The sequence below is a fragment of the Phaethon aethereus genome, assembly GCF_964289735.1.
Source record: "Phaethon aethereus genome assembly, chromosome: 7".
Taxonomy (NCBI): domain Eukaryota; kingdom Metazoa; phylum Chordata; class Aves; order Phaethontiformes; family Phaethontidae; genus Phaethon; species Phaethon aethereus.
This window is the reverse complement of record NC_138583.1, coordinates 37062981-37081793: the sequence shown is the minus strand read 5'-3', so window position 1 is coordinate 37081793 and position 18813 is coordinate 37062981. Positions and strand designations below refer to the sequence as shown.

The 18813-nt window shown below is 40.0% G+C and overlaps 1 protein-coding gene across 1 annotated transcript in view; it reads left to right on the top strand.

The window, feature by feature from the left end:
* The window catches only part of CPXM2 (carboxypeptidase X, M14 family member 2), a gene marked incomplete at its 3' end in the record, with an annotated part of 78341 nt that overhangs the window by 32500 nt on the left and 27028 nt on the right, over positions 1-18813 (top strand). Inside the window, exons 3-5 of the mRNA XM_082002430.1 lie at positions 1601-1740; positions 16393-16477; positions 16999-17149. Of these exons, the coding sequence (XP_081858556.1) occupies positions 1601-1740; positions 16393-16477; positions 16999-17149 (376 nt within the window). The remainder of the gene's footprint in view (positions 1-1600; positions 1741-16392; positions 16478-16998; positions 17150-18813) is intronic.

Here is an 18813-nt window from a genome sequence, read left to right as displayed (position 1 = left end):
AATGCATTGAAACCTTTTCTTGAAAAAGGTTATAACTCAGGTCAATGATCATATTTACGTTCTTGTGTTTTCCCATTGTTCGGTTGTCCTTGGAGAATCTATCTTCAATAGTTAATAACATATATTTTTCTGTATCTGGTACTTCGACTTTTGTACAAACTTCACTTTAAAGTACCAAAGTTAATACATAGAAGTAGGTGGCTTATTGTAATTTTGGTAGATGCAGGGGAAAAAAGTAATTTTTAAGCCGCCCTATCTCAGATTGGAATACCTGAGAAAGCGCCAAGTTTTAGGCATTGAATCTGTATCTGTGTTTTACAGTGCTTCCTTCAGATGCCACCAGGCTCACACTGGGAAAAGGGATTAACAACTGCATCCTCTCTTTGGGAATTAGACCCACCCAATTGCTTGTTTTGGTAGAAGTGGTCTATAAAAATGGAGGTAGACAGACCTGTCAATCTCTGCCATTGTAACCCAGCTATGACTGTAATATCTGTTAATGCTGCTCAGTGGGAAGCTGAGGGATAATTCAGGAAATGTAACTGTCAGTTGCGTTCTTGAGTACTTCATCTGTGTCTTACACATACACATGCACCAACTGTAAATGTACCACTGAACAGACAATAGCTGTATACCAGAGCTTTAATATGTGTCTCTAATATGAACTCACAAAGTTTTCCAGCATCTTCATTTTTATTTGGGAAATATTTAAGGCTATAAATTCTTGGAATTGCATGGATGGCAATGACAAATCCACATTAAACACAGATGAAATATCATAAAAATACATGTAGCCTCAGAGGACCATATGGAAAAGCCTCTGTGCTCTCTATGGCAGCAGCTAGCTTGGTGCCAAACATTTCCTGGGCTTTAGTAATAAGATAAATATCTAGAGACCTCAGATATTATGTTTTTTTTAAATGCTATTTCAGATGTATCTGGAATACAGCTTACTCAAAATACCTTGCAGCTATTTCTTTTAAAATGTTGAGAAGGCTGTTTATGGTGGTTTTGCCAGCATAAATTGGGATATAGATTGGTACACAAGTTGGATTACAGTTGGGCATTCCTGAATTTTTAACCTTTGACATCCTAGTGATGAAAATTAATAATTCTGGGACTGAAAATTGGTGGGAAATAGTATTACTGTTTCCATATGTCCTACACTCTCCTTTGCTCCTTCTAGGGGAAAGGAGATTGCTCCAGCATTGACCATTATTTATGTGGGTTGGAGATAGATTTTTAGGACTTTCATAACTCTGAAGACCATGCGGATAGTTCTGGCTAAAGGCTCTATCAGGCCACAGGCACAGACAGGGGGACTGAACTGAAGCTCTGTTTATGCTTGCTATCTCTAAACTTTTATGTAATGGTTCTTAGTTTTTAAGGCGACTTTGCAGAATGTCCCTCCCCACTTTAAGTAAGAAAATACTTTGGTCCCTCCATATAGCTGTTGAGAATGACAGTCTCGGGGCTCTTAAACTGGAGCCAAAGGAGTAAGTGGAATGAATGATGACTTCATGTGTTCTTTTCTTTTTCCCATGAAAGACCTTCAGTTTCTTTGTCCTGATTTATGAAGACAGTTTTGCCTTCTTTTCAGGCAGGTGTTAACGAAAATGATTTTTATGATGGTGCTTGGTGTGCAGGAAGAAATGACCCATATCAGTGGATTGAAGTAGATGCTCGAAGGCTAACAAAATTCACTGGAGTCATCACACAAGGAAGAAACTCTCTCTGGTCGTAAGTACATGCTTACTTTTCTCCATGAGATTCTGAACTGTCAGAGCAAGGAATTCATGTTGTATTGCGTTTTGATCCTTCAGGGATAAAAGAAAGAATGGAAATGCTGTGTGACATCAAGTAATTGAATGGAGGAACAGTAAAAGGCAAAGTTAATATATATGGCATAAAATACAAGTTTAAGGGTAGCAAGCTTCTGTAAAAATTAGCTACATCTGTTAAAGGAATCAACAGGATTCCCTCAGATTATATGCATTTACAGTCACCTTGTCAAATTTGCTTGTGTTAAACTTCCTCATTCTTTTCCAATATTTCACTTGATTAGTTTAGATACTAATATCTAATTAATTTAGATACTAACACTTTTAGATATTTGTTTAGAACAACCCCTCGTTTTTGATATTTCCTAATATATAGGCAATCACCAAATAACCAGTAAAATTCCAAAACAACATGATTTTTCAATGAGCAATTAAAACAAATTTTATATCTATACTTTTTTGTTCTAAAGAGGAATTTATAATAGAACCAAAGCCCACATGGCATGTGTTGACCAGGACTGCAGCCTTTGGTAGCAACCGTGCTGTGCTGTGTTTATGGGTGCTAGGAAGACTCTATGCAGTTCAAGCCTGCTTGATAAAAATCTTTTAGGAAGGAGTGCTTGCCACAAATAAGGCAGCTGCCTTGCTGCATTGCTCTAAGGAGGCAATCCAGCCACATATAGTGTCTGATAGTGCTGCCCTCTTCCAACGCTGAAAACATTCATGAGCTTTCTGCTTACTGCTTCTGTTACAGAACAAGCGTATGGCACTGGGAAATAACTGTTTTGCTCAGACTTGTGTCTTGTTACTAATTTGTGACCTGCTTCTGAGTGTAGATTCCCAGTACGAATGAGGTGAGAATTATATACCAGAGATACAGTAATCAGCTGGCACAAAAAGGAACTGGAGGTGATGGTTTATTTTTTACCTGATCTTTACAGTGTTTGCTCAGTCTATTAATTTCTCATTGAGTCTCACTGCATTATGTGAGCAAATAATCCCACTTGCTCTGCTAGACCTTTTGACTGAGTAGTGCAGGAGATGCACAGCCTTGGATCCGTTCTGGTCAGATCTCTCACTTATGAAAATCAGTGTGCCATATAATAAAGGCAAACCAGAAAAATACCACTATAGCTAAGACAAAAGAGTCTTTTTTTTTTTTTTTTCTTTCTATAGTTCAGTTTTCTGGTTTGGTTTTTTTTTATTTCTTTTAACGTTGCTGTGGGAGTAGGAGCTTTTTTGGCAATAAGGTTTCTATATTTATTCCACATTGTTCTGTGTTAGGTAGATAATTACTGTAGCAAAGTCTTATTCTTTTCTATATTCATACTCTTGACACTGCTGTTCCTATCAACACTAGTGCTGCACTGCTTCGTCTTGTCATATTGCTGTTTTCAGTTCAGCTATATTGAAAATTTACAGCGGGGTTTGACACTATAGCTGGCATTCAGAGTTGTGGGGTTTTTTTGTTTGGTTTTTAAATCACAAAATCTTGGGTTTTGCCCTCTGACCCTGCAAAGAGTTGGTGAGCAGAACCCTGAGGGTCTGCAGTAGGAGCATGGCTGGTGCTGTGAGAGCAGGACCAGGATTCTCCTGGATTGTTACTCACATCTGCAGAGAAATGGGCACACTTCTGCTTCGGAGGAGCAAAGATGGTTGCAACTGGACTAGCTGCACTGTGGGGTGGGCTAATATCTCCTTGAAAACATGTTCTGTAACACTGGGCCCTACCTCATGGAGGGGCCAGGAGAGTGGGGAGGGGTGACCTCCTTTCCTACCTCCAGCTTGCATACATGGGACTGCCATGGAGATGGCTTTTCTTGTTAGGGTGTGATGGCCTCCATCTCACTTGGTATGTGTTGATACAGCCTTGGCTGTGGGATTGCCTTCCGTGGAGTCCACCTCACTTTCTGTCTCCCCTCATCAGATTGAACAGATAAAACCAGTGTAGTTGATGTTTTTGTGCTCAGCTTCTGCATGTGTAAGTCCTTAGATTTTTAAAAATAACTTTGTACTCCCTGAGGTACCAAAGTAGCTGTTCATGTTTCCAAAAGAGTTTAGGCTGATGTATGCAGCGCTCATCTGAGGCAAGAGTGGTGTCCTGGGGTTTCCAGAGTCTCAGCACGTGGGGACATCATACCCAGGAAGATGGCAGATGCTGCTTTCTGAATTAATCCTGTTGTTGCATCTGAAAGATGATCTTCTCAGTATGACTTTCTACCCCAATTCCTCCAGCAGTCAAGAAAGCAAGAGGAAAGGAAAAACATGAAATTCTTGTATGGCTAAGATCTACGCAAAGGGAAACTGAATCCAGACAATAGTAGAGACCCTGAGTTTGCAGCAGAAGTTGCCTTAGGATGGTGTTCAGAGGTGCTGATGGAAGCTTTGGTAAGATGGAAGCTTTACCTGTGGTAAACTCAGAAGATAAAGACCTGACTGTAGTCACAGGGGTTGCATGTGGTGAATTGCCTTTTGTAAGCCAGCCCGGGAGACACAGGCTGGTAGGACTTTTACTGGCATGGAAAGATTCTCTTGTGACTCATTTTCCATAACGGACACTAGAAGCAAAGGAGACTCACTAACTTTTTTCTCTTATACTTAGCTACTGACTGTGATGGTATCAAAAAACACTATTTATGATATGAAAGTTTGTACAAAAAGATGCTGTTCTGTTACCAGAGGCACCTTCCCAACTTCATAAAGTTATGTTACAAGAATATAGTGCTTTCATAACTAAAAGAAACATATGTTGGAAAATAAGCTTATTTCAGGTAGGAGAGCCAAAAAACACCCCTCTGATCTGTGTTGTATTAGAAGCAAAAGCCTGCCAAGCTTGAGAACCAAGGTAAGATTTTTATTTAAGCCTTGGAGACTTTCCCAGCATTATATAAAAAATCAAGGCACTAGGATATATGCTGAGCTCACCAATGCTATTATGTGATAGTGATAAAGAATCAGAAAAGCAAACTTCCCCCCCACCCCTTGTATTGAACAAGAAACTTTAAGTGAAAAATTTACTTAACTGAAAGTCCTCTCTGAGCTTCTGCCTAGATCAGATTTGTACCTGTCCTGGTTCCTTTAGCCTCCTGCTGCTGACTCAATGAGGACATGTAAAATTAAAAGGGAGGGCAGGCAAGGACACCCTGCTGAATCCTGCAGCAAATAACTTTGCCCCTCATTGCAGGGCTGTAATATTTGAGTTATCAACATCCTGGCCTTTGATTCTGCTTGTATGTCTGATGCTGCAGCCAGAGCTAGTATACTGGTGGTGAAGACAACCCTTTACTCCTTTATAGCAGCACTGGCAACTGTAGTCTGGTTTTGCTGATGGCCCACTCCACCCAGAGACAGTCTATTCACATCAAGCCTTGCTTATTGGTCTCTTGGAGCTTTATAGGCAACAGATGAATTGAAAGTTACCCTTGACACAATGCAAAGAACACAAAAATGCCTGAGGTTATTGCTTTCTGCATTCTGGCAGGAACTGCTTCACCTCAGTTATTCCTCTCCTAGTCTCACTTGGAAAGCTGCTATTTCTTGTCTGTCTTCCCCTGTGGGCTGTGGCTCTGCTTGCTTACCTGTCCAGGGATCTTGTGCTTGAGACATGATAACCTTGAGGAGGAAGAGGCCAAGGTGCAGAAACGGCTCTTGAAAACACAGATGACCTGAGTGGAGAAAGAAAGAAACCATGCTTGTTAGTAACGAATACTTGAACTGTTTAATAATTTCCTTTTTAAGGAAAAACACTTCTGAGTCAAATTTTGTGCTCAAGCTGCCTGGCTGTGAATTCCATGATAGTCACATGGAATAAAATATTTCTGCTTTTCTTTTTTCCTCCTGTAACAAGAAAAAACAGGCTTTGAATAAAAACTCCTGAATTTGAGGAGTCCTTCCTTTTACCAGTCAAAGCAAGCACGTGGACTCAAGGGCTGTTGCTGTTCAGGCACCTCAGGCTTTCTTGGGAAACCCAAAATCATGGCAAAGTGCTTTTTTTACCTTCATAAATGGTGGACTCTGCTTAGATTATTCAGAAGATCTGCAGTTGTTGAATTTCTCAGATAAAGTGAGGCTAGCTGCAAGAACCAGGACTCGTTTTTGATTTTTCACACTGAAGATACCCAAAACGCAGAGATGCTACAAGTGTGGTTTGATATGAATAAGAGCTAACACCTTGAGAGTGGGCAGATTATCAGTTCCTTTGTACAAACTGAGAACATGTGGAGTTCAGGATCTCTGGGCAGTTACCACAGCGTTTCACTATGAATATGCGGTGGTTGATAAATGGACATTGGTGACTTCTCTTTGCAGAGCTGTTCTGTTTGCCTTCTCAGGCTAGAGACAGTTGTGAGTGGTGTGACCTTTTAGAAAGGCACATGACAGCCTCCTCTGAGATGGTGCCATAGCTGGGCTATAAGACAGTTTATGGCTGAATATTTGGGGGCAAAGCAAAAGATGTAATTCTTTATATTGCTGCCAACACATCCTTTGGTTTTATGAACTATGTATTTTTAAGCAACTATTCCAGGCTGTTGAGTGGGACACTGGAAGCATCACTGTGAAATTATGCCGTATATTTAAAGCAATGATGTGATACCTTAAAATATGCACTCCCTTGACAGAGGGAAAGAAAATATTAATCACTCTTAGCAGTTTGGCAAGACTCTTAAAAAACATAGGAAACATGTTTCCCACAACCCAAACAATTTTTTGATAATTCAGCACCAACTTTTGTATCAAGAGAAAACCCACATATCTAAATAAACTCAGTGTGTACTGACTGCAATATAAAGATTCAGACTGTTCCAACACAGAGGATGTTTTGATTTTTAGAAGAAGATGCAATGTTTCAGTGACTAAGATGTATTTGTGATTTGAAGCATTTCCTTAAAATTAACCTTTCAACCATGTTAAATTAGACACTATCACTGCATGTTATGCAATAACTAAATTACAACAATAAGAAAAAGCATAAATGGAATAATCTGTGTAGAATGCTCAAATTCCAAAGGTAAATGCTGAGATTTTTATGAAAAAATCAAAATAGACTTATTTCAAAGTATGTTTTCTTTCAGCCTCATGAAAATATTGAAGTTTTTTTAATTTTATGCAAGATACTTATCTTTAAGAAAAAAAATATGGGTGTATGTGGCAATTTTCAGAGTCTGATTTGGGTAGAGGTTAATCTGCAAGCCTTGCAAACCTGCAACAGGGCTCAATGCTAGTTGCTTGGAGGAGACAACAAATCAATGGCATTGCTGGCTGGAAGGAATAATTACAATGACTTCAACATACTGCTTGCTTCTAAACTGACCAACTTTTAAACTGGTCACATTTGTTCATCACTGCTGAAGCTATATTTTAACTAGAAGTTAGCGTACATGCTCTTGCTGCATCACTTGTTTGACTTCCTTGTGCTCCTCTGTAGGGGTAGTGAATGATAAACACCCAGCAGTCTTTATTTTGTGTCTGATCATGTTTTTGCTAAAAGATGGTTGTAATTGAATAGGGGAATAATTTTGCAGTTGCCTGTAGTGGACCCTCATCCTCTGCCTTCTCTGTGTGCAGTGTAGCCCTTCGTGATCCCCAGCATCCCTTTTGACAAACTCTCCTCAGGGAATTGTAGGTCTGTTGCAAGCTGGGTGCATTCCAGAGAGATAGCTGAGGATAAATTCAGGTCAGTGCAGTTTACTTGCTTCTAATTTTGGCAGTACGACATTCTTTTCTTTCTTTAGTCACAAAACAAATGTGTTGCCCCAAATTCTAATTTATTGCTATACTCGCTGGCAATTCCTCAGGACCTGAGATTTGTTTTTCTGGAGCCTGTATGTAAGGATTGCAAGGTAGTAAACTTCCTTGCTTGCAAGAGGGTAAAAAACCTTTCTTCCTCCCCAGTTTATCAGCCATTTATGGTATTAAATCCATGGTCTTAACAGTAAGATTGTCTTCATGAAGAGATAATCACATCAGCATCTTCAGTATTGCAATAAGACTGTAAAGAGCAGTGATAATCCTTCTGGTGTAACTGCATTAGCATTTGGCACAGTGTAGTGGTTACTCATAGGTAATTGAGCTGTTTCTACAGATGCCGAAGAAAACACAATTTTGCACTGTACACATGAAGGGGCAAAATACAACAGTGCAATGCTGCTTTTGAAAGCATAGTAGAATAAACTCTAAATCCTGTCCAGCTCACAAGGACAACAGACATACTTGGCATTGACTTTCAAAGCAGTACCTCCTATCCCCAGGCAGAGACTCTGAAAACACACCCTGATGAAACTTAGCAAATTCAGTGAAAATGTCTTGATGTTTTATCCAAATCATGTAATAAAACAAGCAGCTGCTCTGTACTGACATGAATTGGTACAGTGCATCAAATCAGTGCAAACTGTTATTTTCCCTGACTGGGTGACAGGACTGCAGAGATTATTACAGCTTTCCCAAAGTCAAACTTGGAGTGAATTGTTTCAAATGCATTGAAATCATATCAAGTATATTGATGGGAGCTATAAAACAACCTGAACTCAGTGCAGAAAGACCTCCCTCAATATATAAACATCATTAGTTAAATATTATATTAGTGTTTATGGCTGGTTTTCTTAATAAGTTACATTTTCCATTAACTCTGTCTTGGTGGAGCCATCTCACGGGCTCTCAGTTGTTGCAGCACTGAGAGTCAGACTTTGGCAGCTTCAGCCTTGGGTGCTCTCCATCTATTTACTTAACTTCAACCCCTGTGCCACATTAGTCTTCCACCTCAATTGTCCTGCATAGGATTTTGGTACCATGTTCATCACTGCTGATGAACAGTCACCATCCGTTGCCAGCACTGGGGAAATGGATTTGTGACCAGCTCAGATGGTGTGTGTGGAGCTCTGACAGCACACCCAGAAACATGTTCATGCTCTCACAAGTTTGAGAAAAATGGCAAAACTGATGACGTTCTGTTGTGGGTATGACTTGTCACGGTGTTCTTGCTCCAGTTACCACTCTCTTGCCAAGACTTGGTGACAGCATGTGGTGCTGGGAGGGAGCCGGTCACTGCCATCCCCATGAAGCGGCCTCCTGCCTGGTTAACCACGGCTTTGCACTGGGAAAGGATGGTGTTGTGTGGAGAGAACCTGTGTTGCACAGTGAGGCTCACTGGGGATGTTCAGAAGAGGAAGGAAAACTTTTTAACCTCTGTGGAAGGAACTACAATGGGCAGTTTGCAATTAAATGAGCTGAAGCCTTTAGGAAAAAGATGCATTAAATGAATACAGGCATCTACTGCAACAGATTACTCACACTTATTAATTACATCCTTGACTTGTATATTTTTGTGTGTGAATTATGGCTCGCTGTGATGAGAATGACTGTGTGTGGGGTTACCTAGGGGACATCAGGCTCCTTTCCCCCCCAACCCGTGCCCTGCACAGCCCTCCCCAAGTCAGCATTCCTTCTGCACGTGCCAAGAGGCACTTGGCCACATCTTTGTGTGCGCTTGGTAGATGCAAGTGCCTTCAGCATTGCTTTAAATATGCTCACAGCTGTGCACATAAATGGCAGTATTTGCTGGTTACTGTCAGAGCTTTTCATTTTCCATTACTTTAATATTCACAGGAAGGAGACAAACAGGCATAGTGAGGTACTGACTGTACAGTTCATATTTTTCTCCTTAAATACATGACTGATATACAAAGGCACGTAGGCACAAACAAGAATGGAAAATTAAAAATGTCACAAAAGGAGTTTTAGAAGAAAAGGAGTCACAGCTTGGTTGTGTTTAGCAGATATAGAAGATATGAAAGGGGAAAGTCTGGTGTAGGAAGAATTTCAAACACATACAGATCTCTTTGCAAAGGGTGGCTCAAAATGACAGGTCTTAAGACCATAAAATCTTTGGGGCAGAGTATGTCTTTGACCCCATACAGGAGGCCTGGCACCTTCAGGTATTACTGTCTGAATGTCCAGTAGCAAAAAGAAACACCCATAGTGAGCACAGTTTTTTCTAGAAAGGTCAGTCCCTTGTACTCAGCACTGGTGAGGCCACACCTCAAATATTGTGTTCAGTTTTGGGCCCCTCACTACAAGAAGGACGTTGAGGTGCTGGAGCGTGTCCAGAGAAGGGCAACGAAGCTGGTGAGGGGTCTGGAGCACAAGTCTTATGAGGAGCAGCTGAGGGAACTGGGGTTGTTCAGTCTGGAGAAGAGGAGGCTGAGGGGAGACCTTATCGCTCTCTGCAACTGCCTGAAAGGGGGTTGTGGTGAGGTGGGTGTTGGTCTCTTCTCCCAAGTAACCAGCGATAGAACGAGAGGAAATGGCCTCCAGTTGCACCAGGGGAGGTTTGGACTAGATATTAGGAAAAATTTCTTTACTGAGAGAGTGGTCAAGCATTGAAACAGGCTGCCCAGGGGGGTGGTGGAGTCATCATCATTGGAAGTGTTCAAAAAACATGTAGAAGTGTCACTTCAGGATATGGTTTAGTGGGCATGGTGATGTTGGGTTGACAGTTGGATTTGATGATCTTAAAGGTCTTTTCCAATCTTAATGATTCTGTCAGAAAGTCAGAGATTAAAATCTTGTTTAAAAGTGGCTGTAAGTGGCAGCCTGTTGGGTGTGAAATGCATTTGCAACCCCAACTCCTCCTCACTGAGAAGAGAGCTTTGAAAAAAATCTGTGCTTAATTCATTCTGAGCAAGAGGAATTCTGGCCCTGAGCTTTTCTTCATAAGGCTTCTGAAAATCCAGATTTCACAGCAGTATATTAATTTAAGTCAGCTAGAAACAGTTTTAAAAATTAAACATTCAAAGATTTCAATTATTAAAAAAAAAAATACTCTTGCTTGCTAGTCAAGTTTCATCTCTTAAATCATATTTATTTTAATTAGTTTGTAAAACCTGCTGGGCTACCTGTGGTTTGAGTGAGCATTTTTTGACTTGGCTTGGTTTTGAAACTGTTGGGCAGTGGGTGATTTAAAATTTTATCAGCATAAATATTATTATAGAACATTAATATTAATGGTTTTCTATTTACTTGCATGAGAATACAAATTACTTTTTCAAGTAGAAAGACATTTAATTTCCAGCATGCTGATTCTGTTGCACGATTATAGATTTATCTAAGGTTTGCCTAGTTTTTTTGGTAGAGATTCTGCTATTTCAGGTATTTTGGCTTGTCAGTTTATATATTATTGGAGGATACACATTTGTGTCCCTGTTTGTTTCTATTTTCTATTAATTTTGGAGTTTTGTAATGCAGAAAAATCAGATTATCATGATCGTAGAAGAATAATATTGTCAGCTGGAGTCAGGTCCATTGTAGATGATGCTAACTTGAACTCTGGCAATGTTTGCTAGTCTCCTCCCCAGCATCACTGCCACTGTGGGCTTGAGCTTCTGCTGACTGGCACCTGCTAACCTTCCTCATTTATTGCAAATCATGTGGGGGTTTGGTGATGTGGAAAAACATCCTTGGAGACTAGGATAAGAGTATCAGATTTATCTCACTTGTTGCTTATTCAGCTTTCCATAATTGAGAACTTTGCCCTTAAAATATTGTATGCAGCAGATGTTGTTCAAATAAAATAAAACCGTATCCAAATAGTCAGAAGTCTCAGCTGATCTACTGGCTTGCTGAAGGTTGGGCAGGCAAATGCCTGGCATCTCTCCACTACTTCTCATTTGGCACTTGCTGTGTGTTGTGCTGAGCTGGGATTCATCTATGTGTCTAACACAAGAAAAGTAAGAAAATTATATTGGGGAAGGCAAAAGATGTTTTGTTCTGGTGCTGTCATGATGTCTTTCCCCACAGTCAGTAGCCTGATGATGTGGGTAGATAACAAAAAGCTGATTCTCTGGACAGGAACTTGCCAAGGTTGTAGGATATCTGCTTTCAATTCTCCACTTTGACTCAGGTTTCTTCTCTGAGCCTGGGCAAGTCACTTAAACCCTCAGCTTGTCTTTTTTGGGTGGAAATGGACAAGCTGGACATTCCCATGCATAATAAGAAATTGAATTTAAAATCGAAGATGTTTAAATAAGCCTTCTCCAAAGCTAATGCATTACAGATTTAAACCAACTCATTAATAATAATTTTAAAATCCACCACATTAAGAGAATTTGGATCATATTCTGATTTTTCCATTTACTTTCTGTGCAACGAGTTGATTAATCTTGGCAATAGATACTGAACTTTTTCAGATAGGTTTCTCCTGAAGAGATAAAGCTGGCATATATTTTAAAGAAGATTATTAATGGGAAACATCTGAATCCAAATGATTCCCGTCAAATCTGTATCTCATGATTCTTTTCTAGCATTGATGAAAATCGTGAGGCAGTCATATAAGTAGCACTTTGTGCTAGAGCATGGTGAACTAGAGGTAACCTCGAAGACTTTTGAAGATACTGTCATGCAGTAACTTCTGTATTGCCTAGCTGCCTGCCAAGAAAGAGCTCGATAATTAATGCACTCTCTTCTGAATGCTGGCATAGGACTTTCCCTGAATTATGTCTCCTTGACTCTATGAAACTAACAAATATCCGTGGTATTGTCTGAGGAATATAATAGTAAGTCCAGGGAGATTTTACAGAGTGAATTCAGAAGAGCCTCTCTAAAACAACAGTAGGGACATTCTAAGTACTGTAAAGCTTTATAGCTTGCTCTTGGCTTTCTTTAGATAGCTTTATTGTTCAATGCTGATGAGCCCCGAAAAGATTTGATGTGATGTGCTGCAGAAATTAATGACTGCAAGTCCCCAATCCAGTGAGATGGATCTCCTTGTCATCAGGTAACAACACAGATGACATTCCCCAATACTTCTTCTAGCACAAGACGTTGCTCTAGCTGTCCTGTTTCTGTGACAGATTTCACTGAAAACTTTAGATTTCTATGTCTACATGAATAAACTGAGCACCATGTATGTATTAAAATCTGCAATTCCAGGAAGCACTGTGCTTACTGTAAACAGACTGGCTGTTGATTTGAGCCTGTGCAACACATCCGTCTGCTTCCTGGAAACATCAGACCTGTGCCGCACATGTGTAGAAAATCTGCAGCTTTCAGGAAGATTTAGTATGTTGAATGTTCTGCTGCTTCTTTGTACCTGTAGAAGTATCTGGGACTTAAAAATACTCAGCTGCCTGATCAGAAGGCCCGTGTATTAGCTTCTACTAGTTTTCCAAATACTCTGAACGCATGCATGCATGCAGTGTTCCCCTTCCCCACCGTGGGGAATGTGATTTCAAGGCAGAAAATGCCATTCCTGAGAGGAATCTGAATTTACAGCAGCCTTAATATTGGCAGAAGCTTTTTGTTTTTATGATGTTCAAAAAAAGGGGGAAGAATTTAAGCACCTAGAGGCAGTTCTGCAATTAGTGCCAGTGGGAGAAGAATCTGGTCACCTGGGATGCTTTTATTCTGCACCTCAACAAACACAAAGTAGATGTTTGTTCCTTATGGGCAAGCACAGTAAATAGGATGCGGTGTGTGACCCAATACATTATGCTGATTTATCTCCTCTTGGGATGCTCTGTAGTCCTTCTGTACTCCAAATGTACAAGGCGGGATGTAGTTTCATTTGTATTTTAATTGGCAGACTGCCTCTGAAAAGCATGTTACTTGTTATCACTCAAGATAAAATATGTGTGACTGATTAGTCTACATTTTCCTTTGGGAGAATTTGAACCTTTGTAACTGTAGGGAGTTAGAAAATTAAAATATGGTAAATAAGTCCTAGCTTGGAAATACTAATGTAACAGCAACATTTTCTCATGCCAGTAAAATAAGCTGGTTCTTTTAAAATCTTTCTATATGTGCCATGATTTTCTTACAAAATTCTCAATTATAAGGAATGTCCACTGCTGTCTTGGTTTTATGTGTTTAATTTAATTCTGGTTTAATTTCTTTCCCAGAAAGAGTAATGAATATGGATGTATTGTGTTTGCCCTCCTAACCTTATTTGTGCAATTGAAGTGAAAAAAGTTCTGTAATATTTCAGAAGCATCCATGCTATTTGGTTTGTGACATTGCCTCTTTTGGTCATTTGACCTGATTTTGAAAAGTGGCCAAGAATATTTAAAATAGCGATGAAACTCCCAACAACAACAAAACAAAACAAAAAGAAAGGGGGGAAAAAAACAACACCATTTTATATACACTGAATATGTACACATTCAAACCCATGAATTTTGTTCTAAAGCTTGGTTTCTTTTTCAATCAGAAAAAGCTATTTTTCCTCTTCTTGGAGTTTTGATGTTGGCCATTTCCAAAATTCCTAATTTCCATCTTTGCTAGAATTAACTGTGCCTTCCTTCAACTTCTGATCATGGATAATTGAGGGGAAGAAAGTAAAATACTTTACAAGAGTTAGTAGAAACATATGGCACACTGAAGTCACTATCTATTTTATTGTATATCATTTTACAGCCATGAAGACTTGAGTTTGTAGAATCTTTGGGTTGCAAGGGACCTTTAAAGGTCTGCAGTGAGCAGGGACATCCCCACCGAGAGCAGGTTGCTCAGAGACCTGTCCAGCCTGATGGGGATTGTTTCCAGGGATGGGGTATCTACCACCTCTCCGGGCAACCTGTGCTAGTGTTTCACCACCCTCATGAGATGCCAGCATGGCACTTCACAGGTCTCCAGTAAATCCCCTAACCCAGCAGATCTTCCACTGACAGGCAAACAATTAGTATTTTCAGAGTGCTGCTAACTTGTTAAAGTTGTTAAACAAGTGTTGAAGTAGCGTGTGCATTACAAGTGATAGATGTATTCATCTTTTCAATGCAATAATAAAAAGTTCAGTTTGGCAATAGTCAAGATTTTTCCATTTAAAATAACATGAATGGCAAAATCCATTCAATGAAGAAGGCTGGGGAAAGATTTGCAAAAGAATGGTTTAGTAAGAGAGAGCTGTGTTTGTTCAGTCATTTTTTTCAAAATCTCGATACCTCATCTTTTACTTTTGGGGATATTAGTACACTACGTACAGAAGCGTTTTTCCAAATTCTACTAAACACTTAATATTTGGGTTTAGGTGTCACCATAAGTCTGAACATCAGTTTTGTGTAAGTGGGATGACTGTTACTCTGATAATGAAATGGCAGATGGAAATCTAAGGTTATAAATTTTCTGCTGCCATGCATTGACTTAGGCGTTATCTGAAGGTCACTATTTTGTACAAGATGAAGCTGGGTGACTTGTGCTGATCTTGTGGCTGATGAATTTGCTCTTGTTTCACCCCTGTCCCTTTTTTTGGTTGTCACCAGAAGCCTCTCAGTAAACACATAAAGGTTAGTTTGTCCCTTTAAACATAAGCACAGGGGAGTCAATGTGTGTGTTTGTAGGTAGTTTGCTCATGTTATTTGTTGAGTTTAAAAGAAAGGAAAGCAAGAAAAGTTGTATTTGTATGGGTGCAGTACAAGGGGAAGTTTTTCTTAGGTATGCCTGTCCTTCCAGGGTACTCCCTTATCTCCAATCCATATGCTCTGCTGCTTCTTCCATTACCATCCCAAATTGCCTCTATTCCTCTTTCTCATCCCAAAAGTTTTCTTTACTTTGGTTTCACTGCCAGAAATCTGACTGTATAGCTTAGCTAAGAACCCCTGTTCAAGAATGACTGCTTTAGAGGACTTCTGGCTATGCACGGTCAGTTTATATACATGAAAACAGAATTTAATCATTCTGGACTGACTTTACAGTACAAAGATACCTCCAAGCCACAGCTCTCCTCCAAGTCACTGCCTATTGAAACCAGGAAGGTGTTAGGGAAAAATAAATTACTGCTGTCCTTTCAAACCAACAAATATGAGAGGAGAATCAGGGCATTACCTTCTCCATAGCTGTATATACATTACCATGGGGAATGCCTAGAGAGTGTAAAAGCTACATAGCTTTAACTTCACTCGGAATATAGGAAGCAGCATTTTATTTCTCCTAGTGCTGCTCTTTAGCTGAATACAGACCAGGTATAATTTAAGTATGAATAAAGATTTGGCTTTTTTAGATTAAAGGGGATTTTGCTGTAAATCAGATAACAGGCCACTAGAAAGATCAGCCTACCGAAGATTGATCTGGATATTGTAGTAGAGCAATGGTACTGTGATCAATTGGACTCTCCTGTGCAGAGGCAGAATTGTCTCTGTGTTCCTATCTGTTGCTGATAAATACAAGAATGACTGCAGGCTCCAGTCTGGAAGAAATGGAAATGTTGATGGCTGAAATTCATGGATTTTTCCTCCTAGAGGATTTTTTTTTTATCCTGTCTGATAAATAGCAGAAATAATAAATGTTCTGTAGCTGAAAAGGTAAGGTTTTAGAATGATGGATATATCTGTTCTAGATAAGCCATTTATCCCGAAATCTGTGTATAAAAGGAAAGGAAAGCAGTAATGCCTTACCTCCTGGAATCCCAGAATATTATCATGTTGGTTTTTTGTTTCTAAATGCTAGGCTTTTTTAATTATCTGTTGAATCTAGATTTGCATGTCACTCTTTCAGCCAAGTGTTGACAGGACTTTGCCAAGGGGGATTTCCATTGCTAGCAGTCTTACAAGCTTTATCACATTAAACATACTTTGCAGTCATTCTAAGTTATGAAAAAATAACTTAGGTACTCTTTGTCTTTTTCAAGGAGTAACTGGGTGACCTCTTACAGAGTATTGGTGAGCAATGACAGTCATGCATGGACTGCTGTCAGAAATGAATCTGGAGATGTGGTGAGTATCACAAAACAGACGTTTTATGAAGATGAGCAGATGTGGGAAAGTGAGGGCTGTCCACGTGGAGTTTTCATTTGCCAGATTAGTCAGTATAAGACTAGAAGACAACGTGTCTCAGTGGTCCCACTAATTTTAAGAGCGAATCACATAATACAGAGAGGGACCTAGAACATCCTATATGACAAATCTGCACATGTCTGCCTATGGCAGTGGTTTTGCCTATGACAAGGTATGTTTCTTGTTGCATGGCCCATGCAAGGGTTAGCATCTGTCTGCTGATCCCTGAGGACATCTAATGCCCATGAGGTGCCTATTGCCAGAGAGAGGGTGTGGAGCTCCGGCTCTTTTGCCCCTCTCTGAGTGTCATGGGGGGATTGTGCTCTTTGAAGAGCAGTTCTGGCCTGAGCTACCATCAACCTGGGGCTGTACTGGGTGACTTTATTTGTTTCTTTTACTAAAAGTGCTATAAGCTTTTTGAAGAATTGATCTTGCCATTTTCGTATGTTTGGCCTGCATAGATTTTCGAAGGAAACAGTGAGAAAGAGATCCCAGTTCTCAACATGTTGCCGGTGCCACTGGTTGCACGTTATATCCGTATAAACCCTCGGTCCTGGTTTGAAGAAGGTAGCATCTGTATGAGACTGGAAATCTTAGGGTGTCCTTTGCCAGGTAAGAGTCTTAAGTGATGTTGACATGGATGTCTATGCCAAGACTCAGAATTTTTATTTCCTTTGGATATCTTTTTGCTTTTGATATAATACCTGTCTTTAGTGAGTAGGGTTATGCAAAAAGAAACAAAACTATCCGACCAGATACACGGATAGTATCAGGACAACTCTTCAAATGCAACCACGTAGTATCTATAAGTGGCTTTATTAATAAAACAAGATTGGATGATCTAACAATATTTCCTCTGTTGTTTGGGCTGAAGTGCAGTGCAATTAATCCTTACAAGTACTAAGGAGGCAATAAGATTATGTATCAGGACAGTAACTTGCAGATGTCCTAAGTTTCTAAGGCAAGAAAGAACCATTATAGTTATGTAGTCTGATTTTTTTTTTTTTTTTTTTTTCATTGTATAGGCCATAGGACTTCTCTGAATTAATTTGAAGGCAAATACTGTGACTGAACTAGTGCTTATCTTGTAGAGGGGAAGGAGGGAAGTTGGGGATGTGAAGAATTTCTAGCAGCTTTCAAGTGTTATCAAATCCAGCATGATCCGTGATAAGTCTTGGGTGAAGGTAAATGGTCCTATCCTCAGTAAAGACTGTGGAAAAGACACAACTTGATGTTTAGCACAAGCTTCAGGTGGTAGCTGTTTCTCTTATCATGTGAGTGCAAAATACAATTAGGGTTTTTCTAAACAGTGTATACAAAGTGAAACCTTATACAAGGCCACTTAAAAAAAAAAAAAGACGTTCAATACTGCAAATTCTGGCAAAGCCATGTTTCTGCTAAGCACATTGTAAATAGTGTCACAGTTGACTTGTGTCTTCATATGTGTGAGCATGTATATAAATATTTGAAAAACTGTTAGTTCAAACCTTTTATAAGCTGCCCACTACTCATTCCACAAGATTCCATATAATTCTCTTACCTGCTCTTTTTTCTTCTCTTTGATCTTAAATTCTGGCACCTTGGGGATAGTGTGCTCCTTTTTTTGCAGGGGGCTATGCATAGTATTTTCAGAAATACTAGAACCAGAAAGAGAACTGCCTTTCCAGAGCCTATCATTTCTGCTTTAACTGTTCCTGCTGCTCTTAGGAGACTTGCTGCCTCCAATGCCACTGTTGATGTAGGGTCTTCACATGCCAAGCCGAGGTATCCTGATTTTTGTCCTTCAGATGTTTAAATGTGTTCAGTTTTGGGCCCCTCACTACAAGAAGGATGCTGAGGTTCTGGAACGTGTCCAAAGAAGGGCAACGAAGCTGGTGAGGGGTCTGGAGCACAAGTCTTATGAGAAGCAGCTGAGGGAACTGGGGTTGTTCAGTCTGGAGAAGAGGAGGCTGAGGGGAGACCTTATCACTCTCTACAACTGCCTGAAAGGGGGTTGTGGTGAGGTGGGTGTTGGTCTCTTCTCCCAAGTAACTAGTGATAGGACAAGAGAATGGCCTCAAGTTGCGCCAGGGAAGGTTTAGATTGGATATTAGGAAAAATGTCTTCTCTGAGAGAGTGGTCAAGCATTGGAACAGGCTGCCCAGGGAGGTGGTGAAGTCACCATCACTGGAAGTGTTCAAAAAACATGTGGACATGGCACTTCAGGACATGGTTTAGTGGGTATGGTGGTGTTGGGTTAACAGTTGGACTTGGTGATCTTGAAGGTCCTTTCCAAC